General features: G+C 39.2%; 1 protein-coding gene across 1 annotated transcript in view; it reads left to right on the forward strand.

Annotated features, from left to right (window-relative positions):
- Nucleotides 1-23,369, forward strand: part of LOC117380393 (sorting nexin-19-like) — a 29,297-nt gene extending 5,928 nt beyond the window's left edge. Inside the window, exons 7-14 of the mRNA XM_033977198.2 lie at nt 20-139; nt 214-335; nt 459-549; nt 628-784; nt 1,717-1,846; nt 19,725-19,909; nt 21,122-21,209; nt 21,308-23,369. Of these exons, the coding sequence (XP_033833089.1) occupies nt 20-139; nt 214-335; nt 459-549; nt 628-784; nt 1,717-1,846; nt 19,725-19,909; nt 21,122-21,209; nt 21,308-21,431 (1,017 nt within the window). The 3' untranslated portion in view covers nt 21,432-23,369. The remainder of the gene's footprint in view (nt 1-19; nt 140-213; nt 336-458; nt 550-627; nt 785-1,716; nt 1,847-19,724; nt 19,910-21,121; nt 21,210-21,307) is intronic.
- The last annotated feature ends 759 nt before the right edge of the window (nt 23,370-24,128 follow it).

A 24,128-nucleotide genomic window follows, 5' to 3' on the forward strand; every position in this document is an offset into this window, starting at 1 on the left:
TGTTTTTTGTTTTTTACAGCAACTCTGCGCCATCCCTGAAATAGCCAACAGCGAGGAGATGCAGGAGTTTCTGGCTCTAAACACAGATGCGAGAATTGCCTTTGTGAAAAAGCCTTTTATTACATCCCGGATTGACAAGGTTATTTATCGCTGCAGTATTTTCTCTTGCTTAATCATCCCACTGTTCATAACCCAATGGCTGTATGTTTATAGATTGTGGTAAATGCCATTGTGGACACACTTAAGACCGCCTTCCCTCGCTCTGAACCGCAGAGTCCCACAGACGACACCGATGAGCTGGACGGTGTGAGAATGGCAACGGACAAGAAAAACAAGTAAAAGTCCAGACACATGACTTTACTACGAAAAGATTAGTTTTTAAAATGCGATGATTGGTCTTCTTGCATGTTAAAACCAAGCATATGTTTATGTTCTTCCTTTTTCGTGTAAATTCCCAGGTCTCGTTTGAAATTTGCAACTAAAAACGTCCCCATTATGAACGGCTCAGATGTCAGACCTCCTCTCTTCAGTGTTGATCAGAATGGAAATGCAAGTTTTTTTATCCACACACAAATTCCTACTTTTGTATTATATTGGTTTAAATTCTCCTTTTATGTTGTTTTACAGGTTTTCAATGGGATGACGTTGGGAGATCTGGAAGCCTTTATCAATGATCGGGAGAAACTGGCCTTAAGACAAGACTCGTACACGTCCGACAGCCCCATAATCACAGAAATTACACCTTATTCAAGCAACGAGACTAGACCCAAGCCCGATGAACCCGGTAAGAACAGAATATCAGGTCTTTGTGTTTAATGGAATGTATCAAACAAGTTTAATTGCAGCCAACTGTGAAGCTAAATCTTAATCTCCAGTTTTAGCCCTTAATGCTTATGTAACTAATCCTGATTTTTCTGCCTTGATTTCCTGTGTCTGACCAACCACATGACTCACTGCCCACTCTGTCGCCAAACTTCCTCTGAGACTTAACACAGTCAGTTTCTCTTCACATCCACCCCCCATCTGAGCTGTTAATTTAACATATTTTACATGTCAACACAAAAAACGAAGATTAATATTATTTTTATAGACAAATAAATAAAGGGGCAATGTCAGATACTCCATAGCAACAAGCTTAAAAGTCCAAAATGTTTCATAAATAAAATTACACCTTGTTTTTTCTATTATTGCCGTTTTTATAAGTTAGTATGGATAATATTAGTCGTAAAGTAGTTCAACACGCACCTGCTTCTACAAATACTGACCTACTTTTTCGCTATTGCAACTGTTCTTAGTTTAGTATTTGTTTAAACCAGTAAAATAATGAATAATAGAATAATTTAATTTGTTGTTTAAATGTCAAAAGGCCAATATTTTGTTCTGGCTGACTGTTTCATTATGCCTGTCCACATGAAACTCAAACCAGCACAAAGTTGGACATGTGCTCTGTCAGCAAAAATAAACTGAAGTGAAATTATTTTTTTCCAAAACACTTTCAGAAAGCAGCGCCATTATTCAAAACAAAATGTGATTGATGCCAGGACTTTAATATGGTCAGTTTGTGGAGCCAGTGCCCTCCCAGTTGAAAATGTCACTCTAAATCTTGCAGCGTGTACAGTTGACCACACGGGGGCAGTACTAATACAGCTTTAGCACACAGTAGCCCGATCCCCGCATGACCTCGGTATTTGAACTACAGTGTGTATTTTTATGCAGTGTCTGAGACGGCGTTGGCAGAGGTGACCCTGAACATCCTCTGTCTGTTGATGAGGGACCAGTGGAGCTGGCTCTGCACCGAAAACATCCAGAGGACAATTCGACTGCTGTTTGGGACGCTCCTCAACAGGTGACAGAAGGGGACAGGGACCAAATCGAAAATACTGTTCGGAATAACACAAAACACAGTACTAGAGCTGCAGCGCTTAATCGGAACAATTGTGACCAGGCAACTAAGAAAATAATAGTTATCTGCGCTATACAGACTCAAAACAAGTTAATTTACAGTGATTTACAGAACAACAAAGATTCAAACTAATAAAAACACACATAATCATAATAAAAAGTGCAGCTACAATCCTGTCAGTAGTTATACATGCAACCGAACAGAACAGTTTGGAGTCTAGATGTGAACATTTCCAAGGCACAGAACACAAAACGTACTAAATCGAAGCCAATTTTTATTCTCTATCATTCTCAGTAAGTTTAATTTGTATATTTCAATAACTGAGAATCCAAACAAGCATTAAAACAAATACTTTCTGCCTGCTCCACAGTGCAAACCCTCCACGGAACATTTCAGTGTACTTATGTAGTATTATTGCCGTTTCAAATGTTTTACAAGTTTAGCCTCATTAAATCGACAGTACAATAGCTGAGCCGTGCGTTAGCTGCAGACATGTGCTTGTTATAAATGCTGGACTGGCTGGAGGCTGCGCTGCGTCTGGTCAGTGGTTGCTTTGAGAACTGTCAGTAGACTGTGAAGGACGACCTGTCTGTGTCTCTTTGCAGACTACGTATTTTTAACCTTTGTATATTAGACTGTGAGTTGGTGAGGTTGGCCAAAGTCATAAAAAGGGGATACTCTCTCTTAAGGAAAGCAGTTTAAAGTTCATTGCGTGCACTAGAGGCAACTGCTGCATGTTTTTCAATGTATTTTTTAGTCTTAAATATCCCTGTAATGGACTAAATGCTGGATAGTCACACAGTACACCTGAAAATAATGAAAAGAGACGATAAAAGTGGTAGTTTGCTGCAGCCAGTGGAGTACGGTACAAGGAGAGCATAAAGGGCTCAGGTTGTGCTTTGGCAAAACATCTTGGTCTCAGTGTGAAATACTCAGCTCTTTACATAACTTTAAGACAACGGTACATTCGCACAGGGAGACTCTCTGAGCGAACACTGACTTTTACTGTCGGTTTGTCAGCAGCTTTACTCAAGCGCGGTACATATGGAAGGATTTTATTATCGTGGCCTTGTTGGGAGCTTACTGTCTCCTCTCCATAAAAAAACAAAAAAAGAAAATCTGGAATCTGTGAGTGTTCAGGTATAAGATCAGTTTATTGACACTTGAAAATCATAACTTTTAAACTTTAAAAGGTGGTTTGGTGTCATTACGTCGGGGAAAAAAAAGACAGTTTACTTTTTATCTGCTGCATGGCTGTACACTGAGGCACAAAACACAGAAATAAAAATGACAAATATCCAGGAGCTGCTTTAACTAGTTGCTCAAACTTTGCATGTTATGACACAACTAAAGTGATTTGCTCTTGTCCTTAGTGCATGTACATTTTTATCTCTTTGACGTTTTGTACTTGCCCTACTTGCGATACATTCATACACATGTTTGCAAACTTCAGCTGCCACTCTGACATTGACCTACCCAGCACTGTCACAGTAAATGGACACTCAGAGAAGACAATGTTCTTGGGTTTTAGTGTCTCTTTGCTGACCTCATGCTCCCAGGGGTATCACCACCGAAGTATCACTGCTTCAGAACGATTCTAGGGCCTCTATTTAAAGGTCGGCTAGCCAAGCACACAACACCTCACGCTTTTGTTTGGCCTAAGCTAAATTAGGCTGCAGTCTGTCAACATGTCTGTGATGACTCGAAGTCTGCACTGGAGATGGGATGTCCAGAATGTAAACAGCCCTTTTATAGAAGCTGTATTGTATTTACAAGGGTAGTAATAGTTGTCAGATACTGGGCACCAGAGCAAGCACTTGGAGATGTGTTATAACAAAACTGTCTTTCAGAACTGGCATTGTTCTATTAGTGAAAAATGAAGTGGAGGGGAGTATTTGATGGATCTTTGTGCATAAAACAGTACAATCAGTGTGCTTTATGCTTTTGAAACAGGTAGATGATGCCAGCAAGATGGAAACAATGAGACAGACACCTGTAACTCTATGTGCACCCTGAAGAATTCTTAATAGAGCAGAAATGTGTTGGTGCATATTTTAAACTTATTGTCATGTACAAATCAAGGCTTTTTGGAACTTGGAGGTTTTTTTTGCCCGTGTTTCCATCTTACTGCCATCATCTACCTGTTTTGTATTCATCTATTGAGTGTGAGGAGGAGGCTGTAGGAGACTGTAGGAGGCTGTAGGAGGCTGGAGGAGACTGTAGGAGGCTGTAGGAGGCTGGAGGAGACTGTAGGAGGCTGTAGGAGGCTGTAGGAGGCTCTAGGAGACTGTAGGAGGCTGTAGGAGGCTGGAGGAGACTGGAGGAGACTGGAGGAGGCTGGAGGAGGCTGTAGGAGACTGTAGGAGACTGTAGGAGGCTGGAGGAGGCTGGAGGAGGCTGTAGGAGACTGTAGGAGACTGTAGGAGGCTGGAGGAGGCTGGAGGAGGCTGGAGGAGGCTGTAGGAGGCTGGAGGAGGCTGTAGGAGGCTGGAGGTAGGATACTGCAGTGTGAGCCTGCAAAAAAGGGCTGGCACACAAAGTAACTTGTGACCTCCAGTCCACTCCACTGTTGTGGTTGTTGTGGCAATTGAAAGGAACTCAAAAGTCTGTTTTTGGTTGTGTTGTTGTTTTTTCCACTATGACTTTTTAGTATGTAATAAATTATGACATGAACACAGTACAGGTATATTAAAAATGCAAAAACTAATGGCCCATTCCAGACTTGACCTGGTCACAGTCGACCTGAGAGGTCAGAACCTCAAGTGGTAAAAGTTTTGTAATAAGTCTTGAATAATCACAGTACGTGGGGAGACTGTTACATAATACAACTTGTGTTAAAGCTTTGAATTGAGAAGTGTGGGAGACAGAGGCCCGTCTGGAAATGCTCCTGTCAATGGAGGCCAAAGTGAGACTGAGATGTCTGATTTTTATGCCGTGGAAAGTGGGACAGTTTCAATAAATATAATCTCTTAACTTATAAAAAACCCCCTGCATGCTTAGAAACTGCATCTGAAGCCAAACAGTATTATGTCAGCGTCTGTAATGAGAGAACTATTACATATTTTTGTGGTGATGTCCAGAGCAAGGCAATTATGCATCGTGTTTTGGTAACAGTTTAAATATAGGTTCTTATTTATACGATATATTAAAAACAAAAACTCCATTGCAGGTTTTGGAAAAAAGAAAAGTCAAATGAAACAGATTCCCTTCAACAAACAGCCGGAGCCTGCACACTAGTCTAGACTAGGAGAACCATTTTTGACAATTTTTCATGTTCAACACAGCAGTTTGTTAATCTCCTGGAGCTTTTCATGTGACTACTGTTTAGCTGCACCTGTTGTACTGTAACGCCGTCCTTTATTTTTGCTTACTAATACTGCATTATTAATACTTCCATAAACAAAGTGCTGGGACTAGTAGATCTCGCTGACAGCTCGATGTTGAAGGCGAGGATGAGGAGGGCGCTGCAGGACTTAGGGCTTGTCAGCAGTTGTCACACAGCGAGGTCTCACTCACTCAATCTTCGTCCTCAGCTTTTCCTATCACTGACCGCGCCACACCTTTAATTAATACCAAGGGACCAGACTGACAGACAGAAGGTTGGATTTCACACTGATGTTGTGTGGCCCTTTGCCAGCTCCTGTCACTCACTCATTATAATACATGATGTCACAGTGGACTGATTAGAATTATACTTGCAATGTCTCTTTATCAGTTTGTGGGATCTTTTGTTCATTTCAGAGTTGCTTTTTAGAGTTGTTCCAGCAATATTTTGTGTCATATTTGAATTTTCCAATGAGAAAAGGTCAACTACCAGTTGTCCCAGATGTGGTAAACTGAAACATGTTTGAAAAGGTTTGAGCTAAAACTGCACTTGAGGTTTTGCTAATGTTGAACAAAGTAAAAACTGCATTTTTTTATGATTATGAGATAATAGATAGATGAAAGATCTTCTCTGCACTTTGCTGCTGTTTCCATCAATATACAATAGTCCTATTAAGAGCTTTTGTGTTTGGTTGTGACATTGAATCAGTTTAGCCATTTACCGTTTTCCCACACATGTATGTATATTATCATAAATCTAGACCTACTGGAACATACTTGTCTTTAATATAGGTCACCTTAGACAGTTTATGTGTCCATATATTAGACAGCCTGATGGTTCCTAGATTCAGTTTTTTTTTGTTTTTTTTAAAGAAATGGTTATCTTCTACCTCATTACATGTCTGTGACCATTTTATTTTTGTAATGACATAATACAACGTAAGACATAAAGCCTTGTTACTCTTTGAAGACCTCATGAATCAGGCTGACGGGAATCCGGAGATTAGAGTCTAGTCCAAAATGATTGGCCCCAGAACAAGAATACCTCAGGATTTTTGACACAGCTGCTTGTTTTCACAGTCAGGGGGCGTCTGTGTGTTCCTGTCCTGACATATGCGTCTCGGGCTCCAGACGCAAGATGAAAAAACAAGTGCGTACCTTTGCTCGACCGGGTGGGCCGCCAAAGAATAATGATAGACTTGTGTGTGTGTGGGGAGAAGGAGGAAGCCTGTTGGATGGAAAAAGCGGCAGTTACATAACAGCGCACTATCTATCAACTCTGTTTGAGATGGGACGTCCCAGCTGCTCTGGAGGTGACACCCTCCACCATTGGATCGGGTTTAGATCGCAGTTTCTCTGCCACACTGTTTGAGGTGGATGTGAGCCATGTGCTCTGTCATTATCACGTTTGGTAAAGCTGCTCCATCTGCTCTGCATCTATGAATATTACATTTTGAGGTTTTCATATAGACATGTGCAGCTTCTCAGGCCTAAGTTATAGACCAGATTCTACTCGATCAAATATGCTCATCTTGGAGTTGTATCAACTTGCAAAAAAATAAAATAAATAAATATTTCTTTGTATTTTTACATTTTGCGTTTCAGAAGGCCCAAACACTGTTGTGTAATCACAACCAGCTAATACAGTTCAAATGTGTTTGTACCAAAACTGCCAAGTATTTACCATTTTCTAAAACAAGTGTGGCTGGGTCAGACTAAACTAATCATGCTAATTCATAAATATTTATTAATCACACATTTTTCTTCTTATTTGATAAGTTGCTTTGTTGAGGTCAAGGTTCATGCTATTTTTACTCTGCATTTGACCCATCCTTGAATACCACTGGGGTAAACCGTCAGGAGCAGTGTAGTTTCTGGTAAACCATCTCTAGGTTTGTAACTAGATTCAAAATTTATAGAGCTGGAAGATTAAGTTTTGGTCATGGTATGAACACACAAACTTCACACAGAAAGGCCCAAAGTCCAGGAATCAAACCATTTCATGAGGCGACCATCTAGTACAAGTTCTCTCTAAACCTCATCGTAATGTTTGACTTTGATCATCGCTGTGATCACATTTCTTTGACGACACCACACCCAGCGGCCGGGTGCCACCAGTGAAGACCTCAACACTCCGGCGCTCCTTTGGGACACATCACATGGCTCGTTATTGCTTTGATAAACTTAGCCTGAGTCGAGCGATCTGAACTTATTACCAGTTAAATACAGAAGAGGAGTGAAGTCATGCGGCTTTAGGCTGTTCTCATCACTGGTGTGGGTTTCATTGCTTCACCTGATTCTGAGGACATTATTACCAAACCGACCCTCTTCTCCGGGGGCATTCCTCTGCTCTGACATCTCATTTGTTGAAAGATTACCAAAAGCTTATTTTTGCTCAGACACAATCCTATTTAATGAGTGTGTGTCCGCCTTAAATGGTAAGTCTGAGGAGGACTTCAGGGTCGTGGCGTTGTTGTTTTGTCTGCGTGCGTTTAATAGCGTTGGTTTTCGTTCAAATATTTTTTAACATCAGCAGTGAGTTTGTGACGAATGACCAGTAGAATATCAAACGGCACACTGCACTTCATTCATTTACAGACGCCCGGGTTTGTAAGTACAGATGTGAGATAAGATTACGTCACAGTTGGGCGACAGTAGCTCAGTGTTTGAATCGCACTCTTGACATAAACGTCATTAGTTGAGCGGTCAGATCCATTGACCCACAGGTTGGCGGTGCGATTCCAGCTCCTACACATGAATCCTGTTGACTGGAAAAGACACTTAACCCACCTTTACTTAAAAATGTCTTAATCTTAACCTCCTGAGACCTGGCGTCCTCTTCTGTGGACAACACATTTTGGATTGTTTAGGCCACAGTGCAAATTTTTAGAAGAACAGCAACAAGAACATGTTCAGTTTTGACTATTTCTAAGAGTTTAGAAAATTTATTTTTTTGTTTATTTTTTATTTTATTTTTTTATTTAATTATCTTTATTTAATTATTTTATTTTTATTTGTTTTTTTTATTATTTTTTTATTGTATTTTTATTTTTTTATTTACTTTTTATTTTTTTATTTGATTAAAGCTCGGGTCTCAGGAGGTTAATGTGAAATGTAAAGAATCAAATACAGTACAAGTTTTCTCCCCAACAAAACCCACAATGTCGATGAAACATTCCGCACCAACAAAGACGCCGACGAAGGTTTGAACTTTGAGAGAGTTTAAACGAGAGAGAAATGTGAGAAAATGTTAACGCCTGTGTGAGAAAAGTGTATAAAGTGTGTGGTGAGGGGTTTGACCGACAAAAACATAGAGAATAATTGTAAAAAAATAAAGCTGTTGATGCGATAAACGAGAGACCACAGTATATAAATAAAAATGGGACTAATTGAATTCACCAGTTGATTTGGAGATATGCAAAATGAGAATATTAAGTAAATTATGATTGATGATTTGGAGCATTTGGGAATTGAACTGATGACGGCAAAACTTCATCCAAGAATCACATGCATTTCTGACCTTTCTTAGGTCTAAACCACAGAGTTCACAGGTTTTTACCCAATAAAACGCCCTATACTCATTCATTACAGGCTAATTAAAACTGTGAGAGTGTAATTTAGTCCCTGAATCGGTCCAAATGTTGTATTTATTTTGTATTTTTACTAAATTTATGCACAGGGCCTGTCTTCACTCTTAAGTTGATTACAGCCATAATTGCCTTTTTAATTCATTTGACTTAATATTCATAGTAGATGGAAGTAATCATGTTGAACTCAGATTAAAATAGATGTAGATCTGAGCCAGACGAGGTCTTTGTATCTCATTCTTTGTCCCTATAAGGAAACCAGTATCACGTGGAAATCAATGGATATCCACTCAGACATTATGTTCTCATTTTTTACCATTTTGTACTCAAGTGTCCACACTAAACCAAACTGAGCCCACATGCCGACAGCTAAACATCTTTTGAGTACTTTCCTCTCAATGTGAAAAATAACAATTTGACAGAATAGTGCTGGAAAACAACTACTGCGGTTTTCATGGTAGAAATAATTTAGTTCAGACTGAGCCGGTCGCGACCACAATCTCCCATATAGTATTACTTGGCATTTGTCAGCTCTAATTGGTAGAAAGCACTCTCTTCTGTGCATGTGAAAAAGTTGAAAATCAATGTGTGGTTTGATGCAGCAAAGGGAAAAGTAATCTTGGTGATTGTGGCCAAAGGCTGCAGCGGCGATGACAGCAGCGGCTGAGTGTGATCGATGTTTCTGTGGCACAGACGTGGATGTCCTCCTGCTCAGCGTGTCACTCTTTGTCCTATTCATGAGCTGCAGATTCTTATTATAGGCAACATTTTCAGGACAAGTGTTGCTTTAAATGTTTAAATTGTTAGTTGCTATGGTAATAAATTGGTCCTTATCGTTCGTTACTCTTATACGCATGTACTTTAAGTAGTTCTTAGACACCAGTCCTACTTGAGTGATATATTTTACTCTCAGTACTCTTACTTGAGTAAAAGTTTTAGTTACTCTCACGGTGAACAAAAGCTTTATGTTGACAGTGGTAAATGATTTCACCTTTTGTGTTTCCTGCACTGATCCTTCAGATATGATTACGTTTTTTCTTATTTTTGTGTCTGTCCTTTGAAAACACCAGATTTTGTGCATTGTTTAATATTTGTTCTTACAGTTACATTGACTTTAAATCGTGTATCAGATGTTACACCCAGACAGTTACTCCAAAAATGAGAGTAGTTGTTTCCCCAAATTCTTTTTTATTCTTTCATGATGATTTTTTGGCGCAATACTTTGTACTTTTACTTGAGTAATATTTTGAAGTAAAGTGACTCTTACTTAAAAACCTCTGGACAGGGCCAACAGGACGAGGAGCTCTGACTGCCACTGGCCTTGTAGCATAACACGCATAAAAAACAGTCTTTTTTTTGGCCAGATTAAGTTTTTAGCCTTTGAGTCTTTCTACTCTCCAGACTCGGCTGCATCAGAAAGGTTTTTACAGCGATCTTACCTTAAACGATATAATGACAGCACCTTTTCTATTCTTCTGTGTGCAGTTTTCTGTGTTCTACCTGGTTGTACTAGTGCATTTAAATTTGAGGAGTTTTTGCTTATTTACACAATATTAGAATACACTCACTGATCCACCGTGTAAACCCAATATCAACAAACCTCTGCTTAAAATAAGAGCTGAGATTTGCTGCGTGACATTCTCTGATGTGATCACGGCGTCTCATGTGTCCACAAATACAGTCTGCAATATAAACAGATGTAAGACAATCTCTGAAGTGTCTGTCTTTTCCTGGTAATACTTGGGCGCTAAAGCAACACAATTAACACTTCATCAGCTTCACATGGGCTCCGCGCTAATTTTACCCCTCGCCTCCGCGCTGACCTGGTTTTACTCAGCACCTGGTCCACACCAAATCTTTACACTTTATCAAATCGGACACCGAGCAGAGACGTGAGCAGAAAGGTGAGCTTTACTGTATGAAGTTTCCATAAATAGTACTTTGCGTAGTACTACAACAATTAATCTTTGACTTTCAATTTCCACAGCAATGTTTCCACCTTAGTGTTGCATACAAATATGAGCCCTGCTTTTGTATCAGATGCCCTTCTTTGTCATTTATCCTGGATTAACAGTAGTGGAGTGGACACATTTAAAAGCCTGACAATCCTACCCCTGACCCGTGCACCGCTGTTGTTGTGTCCTTGAGCTACACACTTCAACCACCACCGATCACTGACTCACACACTACATTTATACAAGTGTGGAGACATGACACAGACTCACAGCCAATCGAGTGCAATATGATGCAAATCCAATCACTGTCATTGAGAGTAGTGGCTTGTGAGTTAAATTATCACCTCCAGATGAGAAAACGATCCTGAAAAGCTCGGACGGACGGTAGAGGTGAAGCAATATCATGACAAATTAAAATATTTTGCTTATTTTTTATCCCAAAAGATATGAAAACAGGATGAAACTTGAAGTGGAGTGTTCCAAACAAGGTTACAAAGTGATATTTCTACACTTAATATTACAATTCATTACATTTGTTTGTGTTGTACGTGAACTTCAACCACATTTCTGAGTGACGACCAACATCAACGTCAGTATCGTCACGGAGATAAGCCAAAAAAGGACAATGTACAGAGACGGTAAGCTCATAAAAAACAGCAATCTTTGGCTAAATAGCTCATTTCCTTCTGCAGCATCGAGATATTCATTTTTGACATAATCTGCCGCCCCTAAGAGCATAACCTTTACAACACTGAGCACGTATTTTTACCGTTGATCTCATTCAGCCTCTCGAGGGTTCACAGCCCGTTCATTTGAAGAAACTATGGTGTCCTTTTACCCCCAAACTCTTTAGTCATGCTCTGGTCTAGACGTCCATCTCCTGCTATACTGACCCAAGAAAAATGTTGGGAATTACAGCGGATACAGCAATACAAGGCTAAAAATAGAAAGTTATGATAATAAACATTTAGCTAAATCGTGTAGGACTGCAATCTTACTTATATAATCCATTTCTCCAGCAGCCTAATGGAAGTGGAGCAGATAAACTGTTGTAGATTAGTGTGTGTTCATCTAAGGTCTGGGCTTTTAATCAAACTAATCCAATCGGCATTTGGTAGTTTCACGTTATCAATGATAAACTTGGGGCTTTTTAACCCGCGGGGTTTATGGCAAATCCTCTGTCGGAAAAGCATTTGGTTTGGAGCATATTTCAGACTGTGGAGAAATAAATTTGAACTTTCTGTCCACTGACTAAACTAAACTAAAATCCCCCATTCGTTAAATCAATATTGAAACCATTTTTAACTTGTTTTAATAAGAAAAAAAAAGCCGAAATTGTGATTGATCAATATGACGGAAAAAATGGGAACACGTCGGCCAGTCGTGCTCTGTCCTCCCCGTCTGCGCTCTGCTTATTACAAACAGATAAAGATAAACGGTCTCATGTGTGGAGATGTAAATATTGTGCTCTTCTTCATTTGTTCTCTCAGGAAGATTCTGCTGCACCAGAGTTCACTGACAGACGAACCTCTTAATAGAAACCAGAGTAAACATTCAGACCTAATGGACACAGTTCAGTGGTTATATCACACTCTTTGAAACGCCACTGCTTTTTTATACGACGTCTGATTAGATTTGTTCAAAGTCAGGTATGAAATTTACATCTCAAGATCGTCTAGAAGTGTAAACAAATATGACAAAAACAATTAACTCAGGAACAGACCATCGAATGTCACTTTATACCATAGTTTGGAATGTTATAGTTGACATCTCTCTTCAGTATATCTTTAATCAGATTTTTTGCAGTAATTTTTAATAGTTTTAATTATATTCCTGGTATTCGAGTCTTATAGTGCAGTGTGTAACGTTTTGTAAATTTTAAACCTTTATTTTATTAGTTTTTTTTCTTAGTTTAGTTTTTTTTTTCTTAGTTTTTTTTTTATTATTATTTATTTTTACTGCTTTCTACATTTTATATACACACAGAAGACATCAAATATATGGAGTAATATATATGCAATTTATGTATTTAAAAAGTGAAATAACTCATCCAACCTTTGCTTTGTCGTGAAATATTTGGTTGTTATTTAACTTTTTTCTTTACTACAATAATAATATACTTCCATATTTCTTGCTTCATATATTTGATGTCTCCCGTCTGTATCTAAAATGTAGAAAGTGGTAAACATAAAGAAAAAAAAACACACTGAATGAAACGTCTGGTAGTGCATCTCTTTTCCTTCTTTTACCGTTTTTATCCAAGTCTGAAAATGTTAAATTGCATGTGGCTTATTTGTTGTGTGTAGATCTGAATCTTGACGTTTTCTGATCCTCTCTCTTGTGTTTAGTCACTCGCTTTGTCCCCGTCGCAGATTCTGTTTAAACCTGCAGAGTTTATCTCAAAATAAAGAATGAAGTCTGGTTTTATACAAACAAATCAGAGCACAACTGACTCCACTGCAGAAGTCTGACGTTTATTCCACTTGTCTCTGCACATTTAGCTTTGCTCATGTGGCAGATGTGGCCATTTGGCAAAGCACTGTTTCTCTAGACAAGTAAATCGCTAAAAAAACTGGATCTATATCTGTAATTTGTATAAAAAAAACCTAAATCTTAACACCAGTTCCTCCATATTCTGTATATTAGAAGTGAAAACATGTTGTTGCATCGCTAATAAATCTTAAATCTAGTTGTATTCAAATATAATGGTTCTGGTTTGCTCACTTCAGCATTATTTTAACATGTTTTTAAGTGGCGTGTCTGGACAATACTTATTTTATATTCTCAGTGGGAATAATAACTGAAGTTACAGATCTGATTCCAGCTCCGAGGCCCAGTGTAATTATGTTCATTGTTTGTTTTTGCCTCCTATAGCCATTGTTACTGACCCAAGAAAAATGTTTGGGAGTTGCACGGGATGCATTACACCGTCAAAAATAGAAAGACGGAATAATAAACATTTAGCTAAATCGCATAGGTCTGCAATTTTACACACATGCGGCGCTTTGTGATCGTATATGTTTAGATTGTGGTGTTTTCGGGCCTAATGGAAGCGGAGAAAAACACTGACAGATGTTTGAGCTGCGTAAGTGTCTTCACGGCATCACTGACAAACAAATAAGTGTTGTGGTTTGTTGTTTTTTGTTGTGCGTTTGGCGTAAGGGCTGTGCATCTAATCAAACTGTAATCAAATCGACGTCTAGTCAGTAGCGTCGATTTCGGTTTACAGCCAATCCTCCGTCAGTAAAAGCATTTGGTTTTAGAGCAGAGCTGACTTTGGCGGAATAAACTGGAATTTTCTGCGGTTTAATATCCACTGAGTAAAATTTGCATTCATTAAATCAACACTGAAAAATGCTTTACTTGTTTTTAATCAGAAAAAAATGTTGTGATTGCTCAAGATGACGGGGAAAAAGGTGGAAAAAGGAGGGAAAAGGGGGAAAACGTCTTGTCTTTTCCCATATCCTGCTTTGAGAACATGCAAGGTCCACATAGAAAGACCCTGTGCCGCCCGGGATTTGAACCCAGAACCTTGCTGCTGTGAGGCTGAAGCTCTAACCTGCTGTACGTTTCACGAGTAGCCAGAAGAAATCATGTACTAGTACTACTCAGACACATTTTGCAGTTACGCCCTTAGATTTTACGCACGTACCAATATCTAAAAGTTAACGGCTGTTCATTTTCTTTGCGTAAATAAAAACGATGATGATTCAGTATAAAACCATCGCACATTCATTACACGCTTTCTTATTTTATGTCACGTCAACCTCTGCCAACTCACATTATAACAGATTCCCCGTCCAAGGTTACTGCAGCTCCTGATTCCTCACCCTGTCACTTTTTCCACTCCAGCGCTTAATTACACCAGTCATATTTTAGCGGGGGAAATTATGGTACTAATGAATTTATTTATTTTTGTAGCTGTGTCAATACAGGAGTCTCTGCCAAAGGGACTAATATAAAATGACACAGAGGAGCCGACATGGTGCAATAAACAACTCCTCTGTGGTTTTCAATAAATCCAGTACATTAGGCACCACTCATTTGTTTTGTGTTCTGGCAAAGCTCCTGTATGTGCAATAGTGAACGTCATTAATCATCCTAGTGCGTTTAAACTGAGCTTTATATTTACAGAAAAATAAAAAAAAAGCGATCAGCCCAATGGTAAGAAATTGGTCCTCTGCATTTGATTAGTCTGGACGTGTATATTAACAGCCCATTCATGTATTTAACTGTGTTTACTAGTTAAAAAAAATGAATTTGTTGCTGTATTAATAGTATTTTTGTAGTCTTGTTTCCTGCTAATGCTGCTCCTGCTTGCCCCAGTGGCATTGAAACGCTGGATCAAATGCAAACGACCAATTTCCCTTTTAAAGTGCACCTTAACGCCTTGGATTTATTTATACTCTGCTCTTGTCATGTTCCTTTTACATCTTTATGGAGACCCCAAAACAGCCCTGCACATACTGTACAGTTTGACCACACATCTCCTCACGCTGACCCACTTTTAAAGCAAGACAGGTTTATTTGTGCAGTACAATTCATACACAAGGTAATTCAAAGCGATTTACAGAATAAAAAAAGACTTAAAAGCACAATACAACAAATCGAAACATAAATAATCACAAATAATCATCATAAGATTCACATTAAAGGAGAAAAGTGCAGAATAAAACTCTTTCAGTCACATGCACAGATAAACAGAACAGTTTGAGTCTGGATTTAAATATTGTCAAAGTCGAGGCCTGAGTCACATCTTCAGGAAGAATGTTCCAGCTGCACAAAACTGAAATGCAGATGCCCCATGTTTAGACCTGGTTTAGACCTGGTTTAGACCTGGTTTAGACCTGGTTTAGTCCCTGGTTTAGTCCCTGGTTTAGACCTGGTTTAGTCCTGGTTTAGACCTGGTTTAGTCCTGGTTTAGTCCCTGGTTTAGTCCCTGGTTTAGTCCTGCTTTAGTCCTGCTTTAGTCCTGGTTTAGTCCTGTTTTAGTCCTGTTTTAGTCCTGGTTTAGTCCTGGTTTAGTCCTGGTTTAGTCCTGGTTTAGTCCTGGTTTAGTCCTGGTTTAGTCCTGGTTTAGTCTTGGTTTAGTCCTGTTTTAGTCCTGGTTTAGTCCTCCTCATGTGAGATGGTTCATGTGGCTCATGTGGGAGATGTTCTTTGGTGCTGGTCCATGGAGAAACTTGTTCACACTGAGCTGCTTTAAAGTCTCTGAGCCACAGGAGCCACAGACCTGAGCCACAGGACACACGTGTGAAGTACTTCCTGGTTCTAGACCTGAGCTCAGGACACATGTGTGAAGTACTTCCTGGTTCTAGACCTGAGCTCAGGACACATGTGTGAAGTACTTCCTGGTTCTAGACCTGAGCACAGGACACATGTGTGAAGTACTTCCTGGTTCTAGACCTGAGCACAGGACACATGTGTGAAGTACTTCCTGGTTCTAGACCAGAGCACAGGACACATGTGTGAAGTACTTCCTGGTTCTAGACCTGAGCACAGGACACATGTGTGAAGTACTTCCTGGTTCTAGTTTTAAAAGCATTAACAGTGAAATCCGATATCCTCAACTGTAAATCATCTTCATAATGTCACCGGGTTTTGTGGGACAGAGGAAATGTCTCAGTAATTTATGGAGCTCGTCTCTGTCTCTGGTTCAAGCCAAAGTGCCATAAACCTCGTTGTACACCTGCTGAGTTTATAGCAGCGGTGACCGGATTATACGTGTTTCTGAGGAGAGATGGAGCTTGGAAACAGTTAAGCCAAATCCCACTGACAATCACAACTTTAACGGTAAAAGAAACACTCAAATCTGTCAACTCTACAAAAAGATGTAGGAGTAAAGATGTTTCATTGCTCATCTAAGCTGCTTGGTGACATTTACGAGTGGGCACATTGTAGAAATATCATTAATACAGTGAACGTTGTTATCTGTAGACCTGTCACGATACATAATAATACTGAAACTCATTTATGCCACTGACACATTAACCCAAGAGCAGATTTAAACCACAAAAACTACTTTAAATGTACATTATTGTTACGAATCATGAGCTGCAATAAATAAACAGCAGAATTAAACACTTTAGTGCTTAGTTTGCATCGGTAAGAAATGATAAATTCAACCTTTTACAGTTTAGATTTTATCATATGGCCGAAAAATACCAAAAAAATCCCAGTAATGCAAAGAAAATGTACACATGATAAGTACTGACCCCATAAAATATAGTTCCATCTTTCATATATTGAACAACAAATCGATATTGTGATTATTGTGACAGGCCTAATCATCTGGATACTCCAAATATCAAGATGTAAACTGTTTCGTTTCTGTTTGTTTTTTGTCAGTACATCACCCCAAGTCACAACTGGCAAGACAACAACGTCAACTATTAAACTAATCATTCACTATTTTGATAATCTGGACTGTGCCACGAGGCCAGAGCGTTTCATAACAGTGAATATGAAACCTCCAGCCTTCACTCTGCACAGTTTAACTTATGATTATCTGGTTAAAACTGCATTAACTTCTCAGCGTATGATTGAAATAATGATTTGACTAATGAATTCTGGCATTGTCCTCTTGGAATATGCCCCGTGCCATCAGGGAAAAAAAAACATTGATGGAACAACCTGGTCATTCAGTATATTCAGGTGTCAGCTGAACCTAGACCGGACCAACTGCAGCAAACTCAGTCCAGGTGGCGACCTTTTTTTTTTGTATTTGTCGTCGTTCGTTGCATCGCCTCTAAATGTGATCTTATTCTGACATAAAATCTCCTCACGCAGTTTAAATCCTTGTCATTCTGTTCTGTCATTTTTGTCGTTGTATTAGATTTTGCTTTAATATTTTAGGCTTCTCTCTTTAATGTTGCTGCTTCATAGAGATTAATTGGTCCCCTGCATTTGACCCATTCTTTACTGCTTCTGGGTGACGACAGCACAGCGTCCAGGGGCCTTTCTCCAGATGTTGGGGTAACTTCATTCCTATAGCTTGAGGATTAGTCTGCATATTACCAACTCATGCATGTATTTAAATCTGTTTATTATTTAAAAAAAAACGAATTTGTTTGCACATATGTGAAGAAAAATAGATAAAAATAGTATGAATAGCATTTATATAGTTTTGTTTTCTACTAAGCCTGCTTCTACTTGCCCCAGTGACATTAAAGGATGGATTAAATTTCCCTACGGGGACAATAAAGTGTACCTTAAGACGTATATTTATTTATTTTAGGTTTTCCTTTAATGTTTTAGGCTTCAATCTTGAACGTTGCCGCTTCATAAAGTCGAAAAAATCCCAGAGATTGTAGGAAACGGTTGCATTTCCCGTCTTTCTCCTCACAAAAGCATCACCAGAACAAGCCTATATTCCACAAAACGACAAAAAAACAGAACAATAATGCAGAGCTTATTCACTTTGGAGACTTTGGACAGTAATTTGCTTGTATCAAATGTTAATTGTACTGGAAGAAATCACATAAACAAGAAGATTTGCTCTGTTTGTCCTGGACTTTTTGCAGGTCTAATACCAGACTATTTTCATCAACGATATATTTATAGTCAACTGGCAGCGCACGCAGACGCAAAAATCCACTTTTAAAACATTTGCGGTTTAATCTGTCGCAGACCTATTTATTTAAACATTAAATAGTACACACGATTTACAGGAAAAATAAGATGTTCCTGCAAGTTCACAATGTACTGTCCCGTGCTCGTTCCCACCCTCCACTTGTCGTATAGAATAGCCTGAAGTATTTGGCGTCTTCTGCGCTTTCCTGTGAGATAAAGCAAGCATAAAGACTGGAAAGTATAAATGGAAGCTGGCATATGCAGAGCACTCCATACAGCACAAATGAAATAACTTTATTAGGGGCCACAAGTCAGCGAAAGCGGCGTAACGTGCGCCTCATACTCGGGCTGCGCTGTTAGCTTTACCTTGGGGTTGCATAAGAGCATGTGCATGGTGTTAAACAGTTCTGTCTCTGCTGGAAACATTGCAGAATTTATGTTTGTGGAGACTATAAATGGAGAATGCCCGGTCCCTGCGAGCGCTGCTGTTTGTCACGTAGAGACTGCAAACCTTCCTATAGCCTCCCCTACAGTCCCACATGCCTGACCCGTACAATGCTGACATGCTTGAGTTACATTGAGACGTCGTTTTTAGCTTTTGCCAACTTTAAATAACCGTCCCGTCCAGTCTGGGAGGCAGCGGGCGATGTTTCCACCCCTCCAGGCATCTCGGTGTGAAAAGGGTCGCGTCACAACAAAAAGGGTCAAAGTCACTGAGCTGCACGCGGCCGCAGTAAGACCTCTTCACATGACCCAAAAATCCAACTGCGATCTTAAGATATTCATGGGAAGTGCCTCAGAACGCACATGATTTCAAATCCGCATGGGAATGTATGGAGTGAGAGGTTTGCCGACGGGATCGTTTAGTGTCGGGCAGGTCAGCCGCGATGATAAGGTCACAACACATTTAAATAACTGTCACTTTGAGGGATTTTAAGGTCAGGGGGTTAACTAACCTTTGCCAGGATCACTCCACCTTGAACTAGGAGTTGTTGATGTATGAAGTAACGCTTAACATGTGCTGGGCATTATGACCTAAAATGACACACGTCTACATTATAAAACACTGTACAATGGAATATCAGGTGTTTTTTCTTGTTCTCAGTTAACATTTTACATTTAACATTTGGAAATATTTATCAGGAACGTGTAGAATCTACTCATCTACTACAACTAATCACTGTTCATTTTCATACAAGGAGAATATGATATAAATGACTCAAAACCTAACATGTTTTTCTCTTTCCTCATCATATCAATGTAATGTCTCATCCTTTTCAGATTAGTTGTTCCTCAGGACTTATTTCTTATTTTATGCTTCTGTGCTTCATGGACTCTTCCAACTCGAGCCGTTAAATAAATCCCTTAACGTTTGTGTTGCAGGTTTCTGGATGTGAGCGTGGCTAACCTGTTGTGCACCAGGTACTGGGCCATGTACCTGCAGGTCATCCAGGAGGCGGTGTGGCCCGGGGGGACGCTGCCCACCGCTCCAGAGGTGATCCGCAGTCAGCAGCAGAAAGACGACACCAAACAGGAAGCGCTGCAGTGTCTCATGCAGCTGCTCCCAGGTAGGATCAGAAAAGTGCTCCTGTGTGCGTCATTATTTCAGGCTCGTTTTACATTTTTAGATGGAGTGTGTAACTTTTCTGGAGGGTCCACTGTCTGCTCACAGGGATGTTATTACTTAACCTGGAGTATTGCTTAACCTGGAATATTCCACAGTCTGTCATTAAATTTATCTCTAGGGATAAAAATAGGAATGTACCAATCCAGCTTTTTCTGTTCCAAAGCCAATGTTGATACTTTGGCTTTAATTATCTGCCCGATATCATCTGACCATAGAACAGAGACTGGAAATATTATTTATTTCCTAGAAACACAAACGACCTGGTAAAAATTATCCAAATGTGTTTGGTAACTATTATTTATCATTTAAAGTAACTACAAAACAGACGTTTAGAGCCAACATTTACCAGTAAATCGTCTGATTACACTTTATAGACCAAAATATATCGGCTGAACCGATACCTTAGAACGATGAAACATGTTACCAGATATGATACCAGTAAATCTAATGCCATACTGCGGAACATTTCAGTGACAGCTCCTTGCAGATAAGCAGGTGGTGTTGTGTGAACCTCTGAAATGTTAACCAAAGTTTTACTGCTACCCCACAAAGGAGAAATAAGATACAGAATTACAGAATATTACAGTATATCACTGTATAGTACAGTTTATCACACACAGGACACATGTGTGAAGTACTTCCTGGTTCTAGTCCTGACCCGAGCAGCAGTGTTCTGGATGTTCTGTTCTGTGGCTCGTTTGGAGAGGCCAGTGAGCAGGACGTTACAGTCGTCTGACCTACTGGACACAAACGCATGGATAAGTCTCTCTGAGAGAGTCTCTCTCTCTCTCTCTGTCTGGTTTAGACAGTAAACCTTTTTATTTTTGCAATGTTTTTAATATGTCTGTGTGTCCCTCAGTCGTCCAGGTCTGATCCACAGCAAAAGATGAAGTTTAAATCTGTCAACTGGACAAATCGTTGTAAGACGTTTCACTGCTCATCCAAGACACTTCTTCAGTTCTGAAGAACTGGACGATTTGTCCAGTTGACAGATTTAAACTTCGTCTTTTGCAAGTGTTTTTTAGGTGGTAAAAAGCTGCAGATGTTATTGATTTGATGTGGCTCTTAAAGTTCAAGTCAGAGTCCATTATTACCTCTAGATTTGATCACAAATCTCATGTAATTTGATGTGTGTAAACAAATGTGTTTACAGATCTGATTTCTGATGTGTTGGGATCAGACAAGTACAAACTCAGCTGGGAAAATGCACTGGACTCTCTGCAGGACCCGTACATTAACAGGTACCATTGTAATTACTACATGTTCTTGTAGTGTATGTACAAGTACAGATAATTATAAGTGTCATATTTACAGTCATGTCTGATGTTTCTGCTCATAGACACCTGGTTTACTGCATATTTGACCTGCTGTTGGAGTTCCTGGTTCCTGAAACATCTGAGGAGGATTTTCAAAAGAGTCTTTTGCAGAGTCTCTCTAAAGTCCCAGAGAAAATCCAGGCCTAAACAGAGGATCAGCCTTGTTTAACTTATTCAGCCTATCTTTAAGAATGTGGGTGAGTGTGTTTGGTGTGCGCAGGTCTGCCTCATTTTCAAATCTGACTCCAATTTGAACACACAAAATCTGCTGCAGCTTTGATTACATGGCAGTGCCTGTTTTGCGTTTGATGTCCTCTCCTCCGTAAACGCGCGCCACATCCTCTCCGACCACTTCCTATTTATTAAACTGTAGCTACAAACGTCAGACGGTCCTTCCTGAGTCTACACACCTGTTACTTAAACCTATACTTTCAACATTTGTTTCCACATCGCCTTCGGAATAACGCTCTTTGAGTTTTCTTTACAAGCTGCTCATGATCTATAACATGATCCATAATTCTCTAATCCGAGTCTAGATGAAGGATCGGAAATGTCTTATATTTATTTAGATTAGTCTTTAAGATCCGCCGTGAAGTGGGGAAGTTATGGTTTATCTTTTGAATAAATATCTGCACTAATAATATCTGTACTATAAAGAACGGCTTTACTTAATTTCCATATGAAGAATATAGCAGATACGACTTATTTAAACAAACAATCTGTCAATACGTTCCACATTTATCATGTAAACTGAAGTTAAAACGTGCCATTATGATTTTTCATGTCTTAAAAAGCCAGTTGCCGTTTTAAATAGCATTAAATAACTTCTAATTTCTCATGAGATTCGATGAGGAAGCAGGGTTTTTGTCATTTGTCATTATATGTTTATGTTCTTTGTGATATTTTTTATGACGTTACAGTTTGTAGTATTATTCATTTTATAGCAGAAGTTACATGAAGTTTAATTCTAGATACTTGTAAGCGCCGAGGGACGGAAGTGATGAAGTTTAGGAACAGGGTTTTACTTAAAGTTCGATCGTAAAATGTCAAAAACGATGCTTTTGTGGAGAATCTTCCAACGTGTGGTTTAACTTTTGATCTTTATCGAATCATGTAGGTGACGTGCGCCTCCAGAAAGTCGCACGGTGTTGCTTTACGGTTACGAAAAACAGTTTAGGATCATTCTAATGTGTTGGCAGCAATGACTTTAAACCATAAATGTGTCACCTGCTTGTCTTATCACTCCCGTCCCTCCGGAGCGTACTATCTGGCAGTGACGTTACATTAAAGTGCACTACTAACTACATTTACATTTACATTCCTCATTTCCGTGGTTGGTTTGTGTTTGTGTCAAAATCATAAGCTTGTCTTTTGTTTACATTTTAGTGAAGTCCTCATTAACTGTGCGTGATTCCTCTTTGGTAAAACTACATGTTATTGTTACATTTTTGCACTTTGTTAACTGTAAGTCAAACTAAAGTTGTGTCTTATCAAGAGTTTGCTGTTCGATGTTGCCTTACAAGTGATTTTTGAATGAAGTTTGAATAATATTAATAATTGACTGCCTTATTAGACGCGCTAAGAACATTTAACCTGCTGTAATTATCCACGGCAGGTTTTGAGACGAGAAAAAATGTCGCACAACTTGTCTAGAAAATGTCAAATGTTAACGTGAAGGACCGAATTATTTTATTTTTTATTGGATTTTCCGTTGTGCCAGTCTTTGTCGTTGTTGTGTTTAAATGTTCGATATACTTTTGTGCACTAAATTATAAATTGTGAACCACTTTCAATAGACGCTGCATTAAAATAGTGTTTAAATAATATATAAATGATGTGTGCTAAAGATTACACGTGTTCAATGCAAACAGCGTCGTTTAAAAAATATCATAATTGTATTTATCTGTTGCAACTTTAGCAAAGAAAAGGTATCGCTTTATTTGTCTGATTTTATTGCTTCACTCAAACTTTATGTCCACTGTTCAGCCGCACTAAACATGTGTATCCTGTCTCTGTTCTTGGACACATGTGTGAAATTAAAACAATAAAAGTTACCAAATGTGCTTATGAAATAGCCCAGTGAAATGTTGCGCTCACTCGTTATTTTTCTGGCTGGATTTGCAGGTTTTTACAAGAGACCAGTGGGTTCCTCTGTTACAATAATGAGCTCAGACTTGCAGCTCATATCCCCGTCCAGTGACAGAGCGTCTGGAGGTCGTCCTAAAGCTCATCAGCGCTTTATTGTCCTGGTCTCAATATACTGGATTTCATGTAATAGAACAGTACACTCTGAATGCAACTGGGCCTCGAACAAGGTTAGGTTAAAAGTACACTGTGTAAGTTTTCTTTTGGAGATCTCGCCTTCTGTTTGTCTTCATGGAGATGTTTTAGTTTTAGGTGAGACTTTTAGATGGACGACCCCAGATCTAGCTCTAGACGAGGTTTGGACTACTTTCTCTGGAGGTTTAAGCTGTTGAGCAATGCTTGTAAATAGAAACTACCGCCATAAATGATCAGTAATTGGTGAAAAACTCCAATAATAAAGTTTTATCCCAATATGGCATTCTGTTAAACCGGCATTTGGTGTTTTGTTTGTACAAGGCAGCCTCGCGTTCCTTATTTGACTAATTTAATAGTCATTACAAGCCATTTCAACAGTTTGTTCCCAGTAAACGTGTTGTAGTCTTTGTCCAACATCATGGACAGCTTAATATCAAACTCATTTCTTGGAATAACTCAAGAATGGCGTCATATTTCAGCAGTAACAATATAATTTGAAGAGCTGCATGACTCAAAACGCTTTCTTCCATGGAAACTGGAGTCTATTGGTGTCCCTCGCTCGTA

Source organism: Periophthalmus magnuspinnatus, chromosome 13 (assembly GCF_009829125.3).
Source record: "Periophthalmus magnuspinnatus isolate fPerMag1 chromosome 13, fPerMag1.2.pri, whole genome shotgun sequence".
Lineage (NCBI taxonomy): Eukaryota > Metazoa > Chordata > Actinopteri > Gobiiformes > Gobiidae > Periophthalmus > Periophthalmus magnuspinnatus.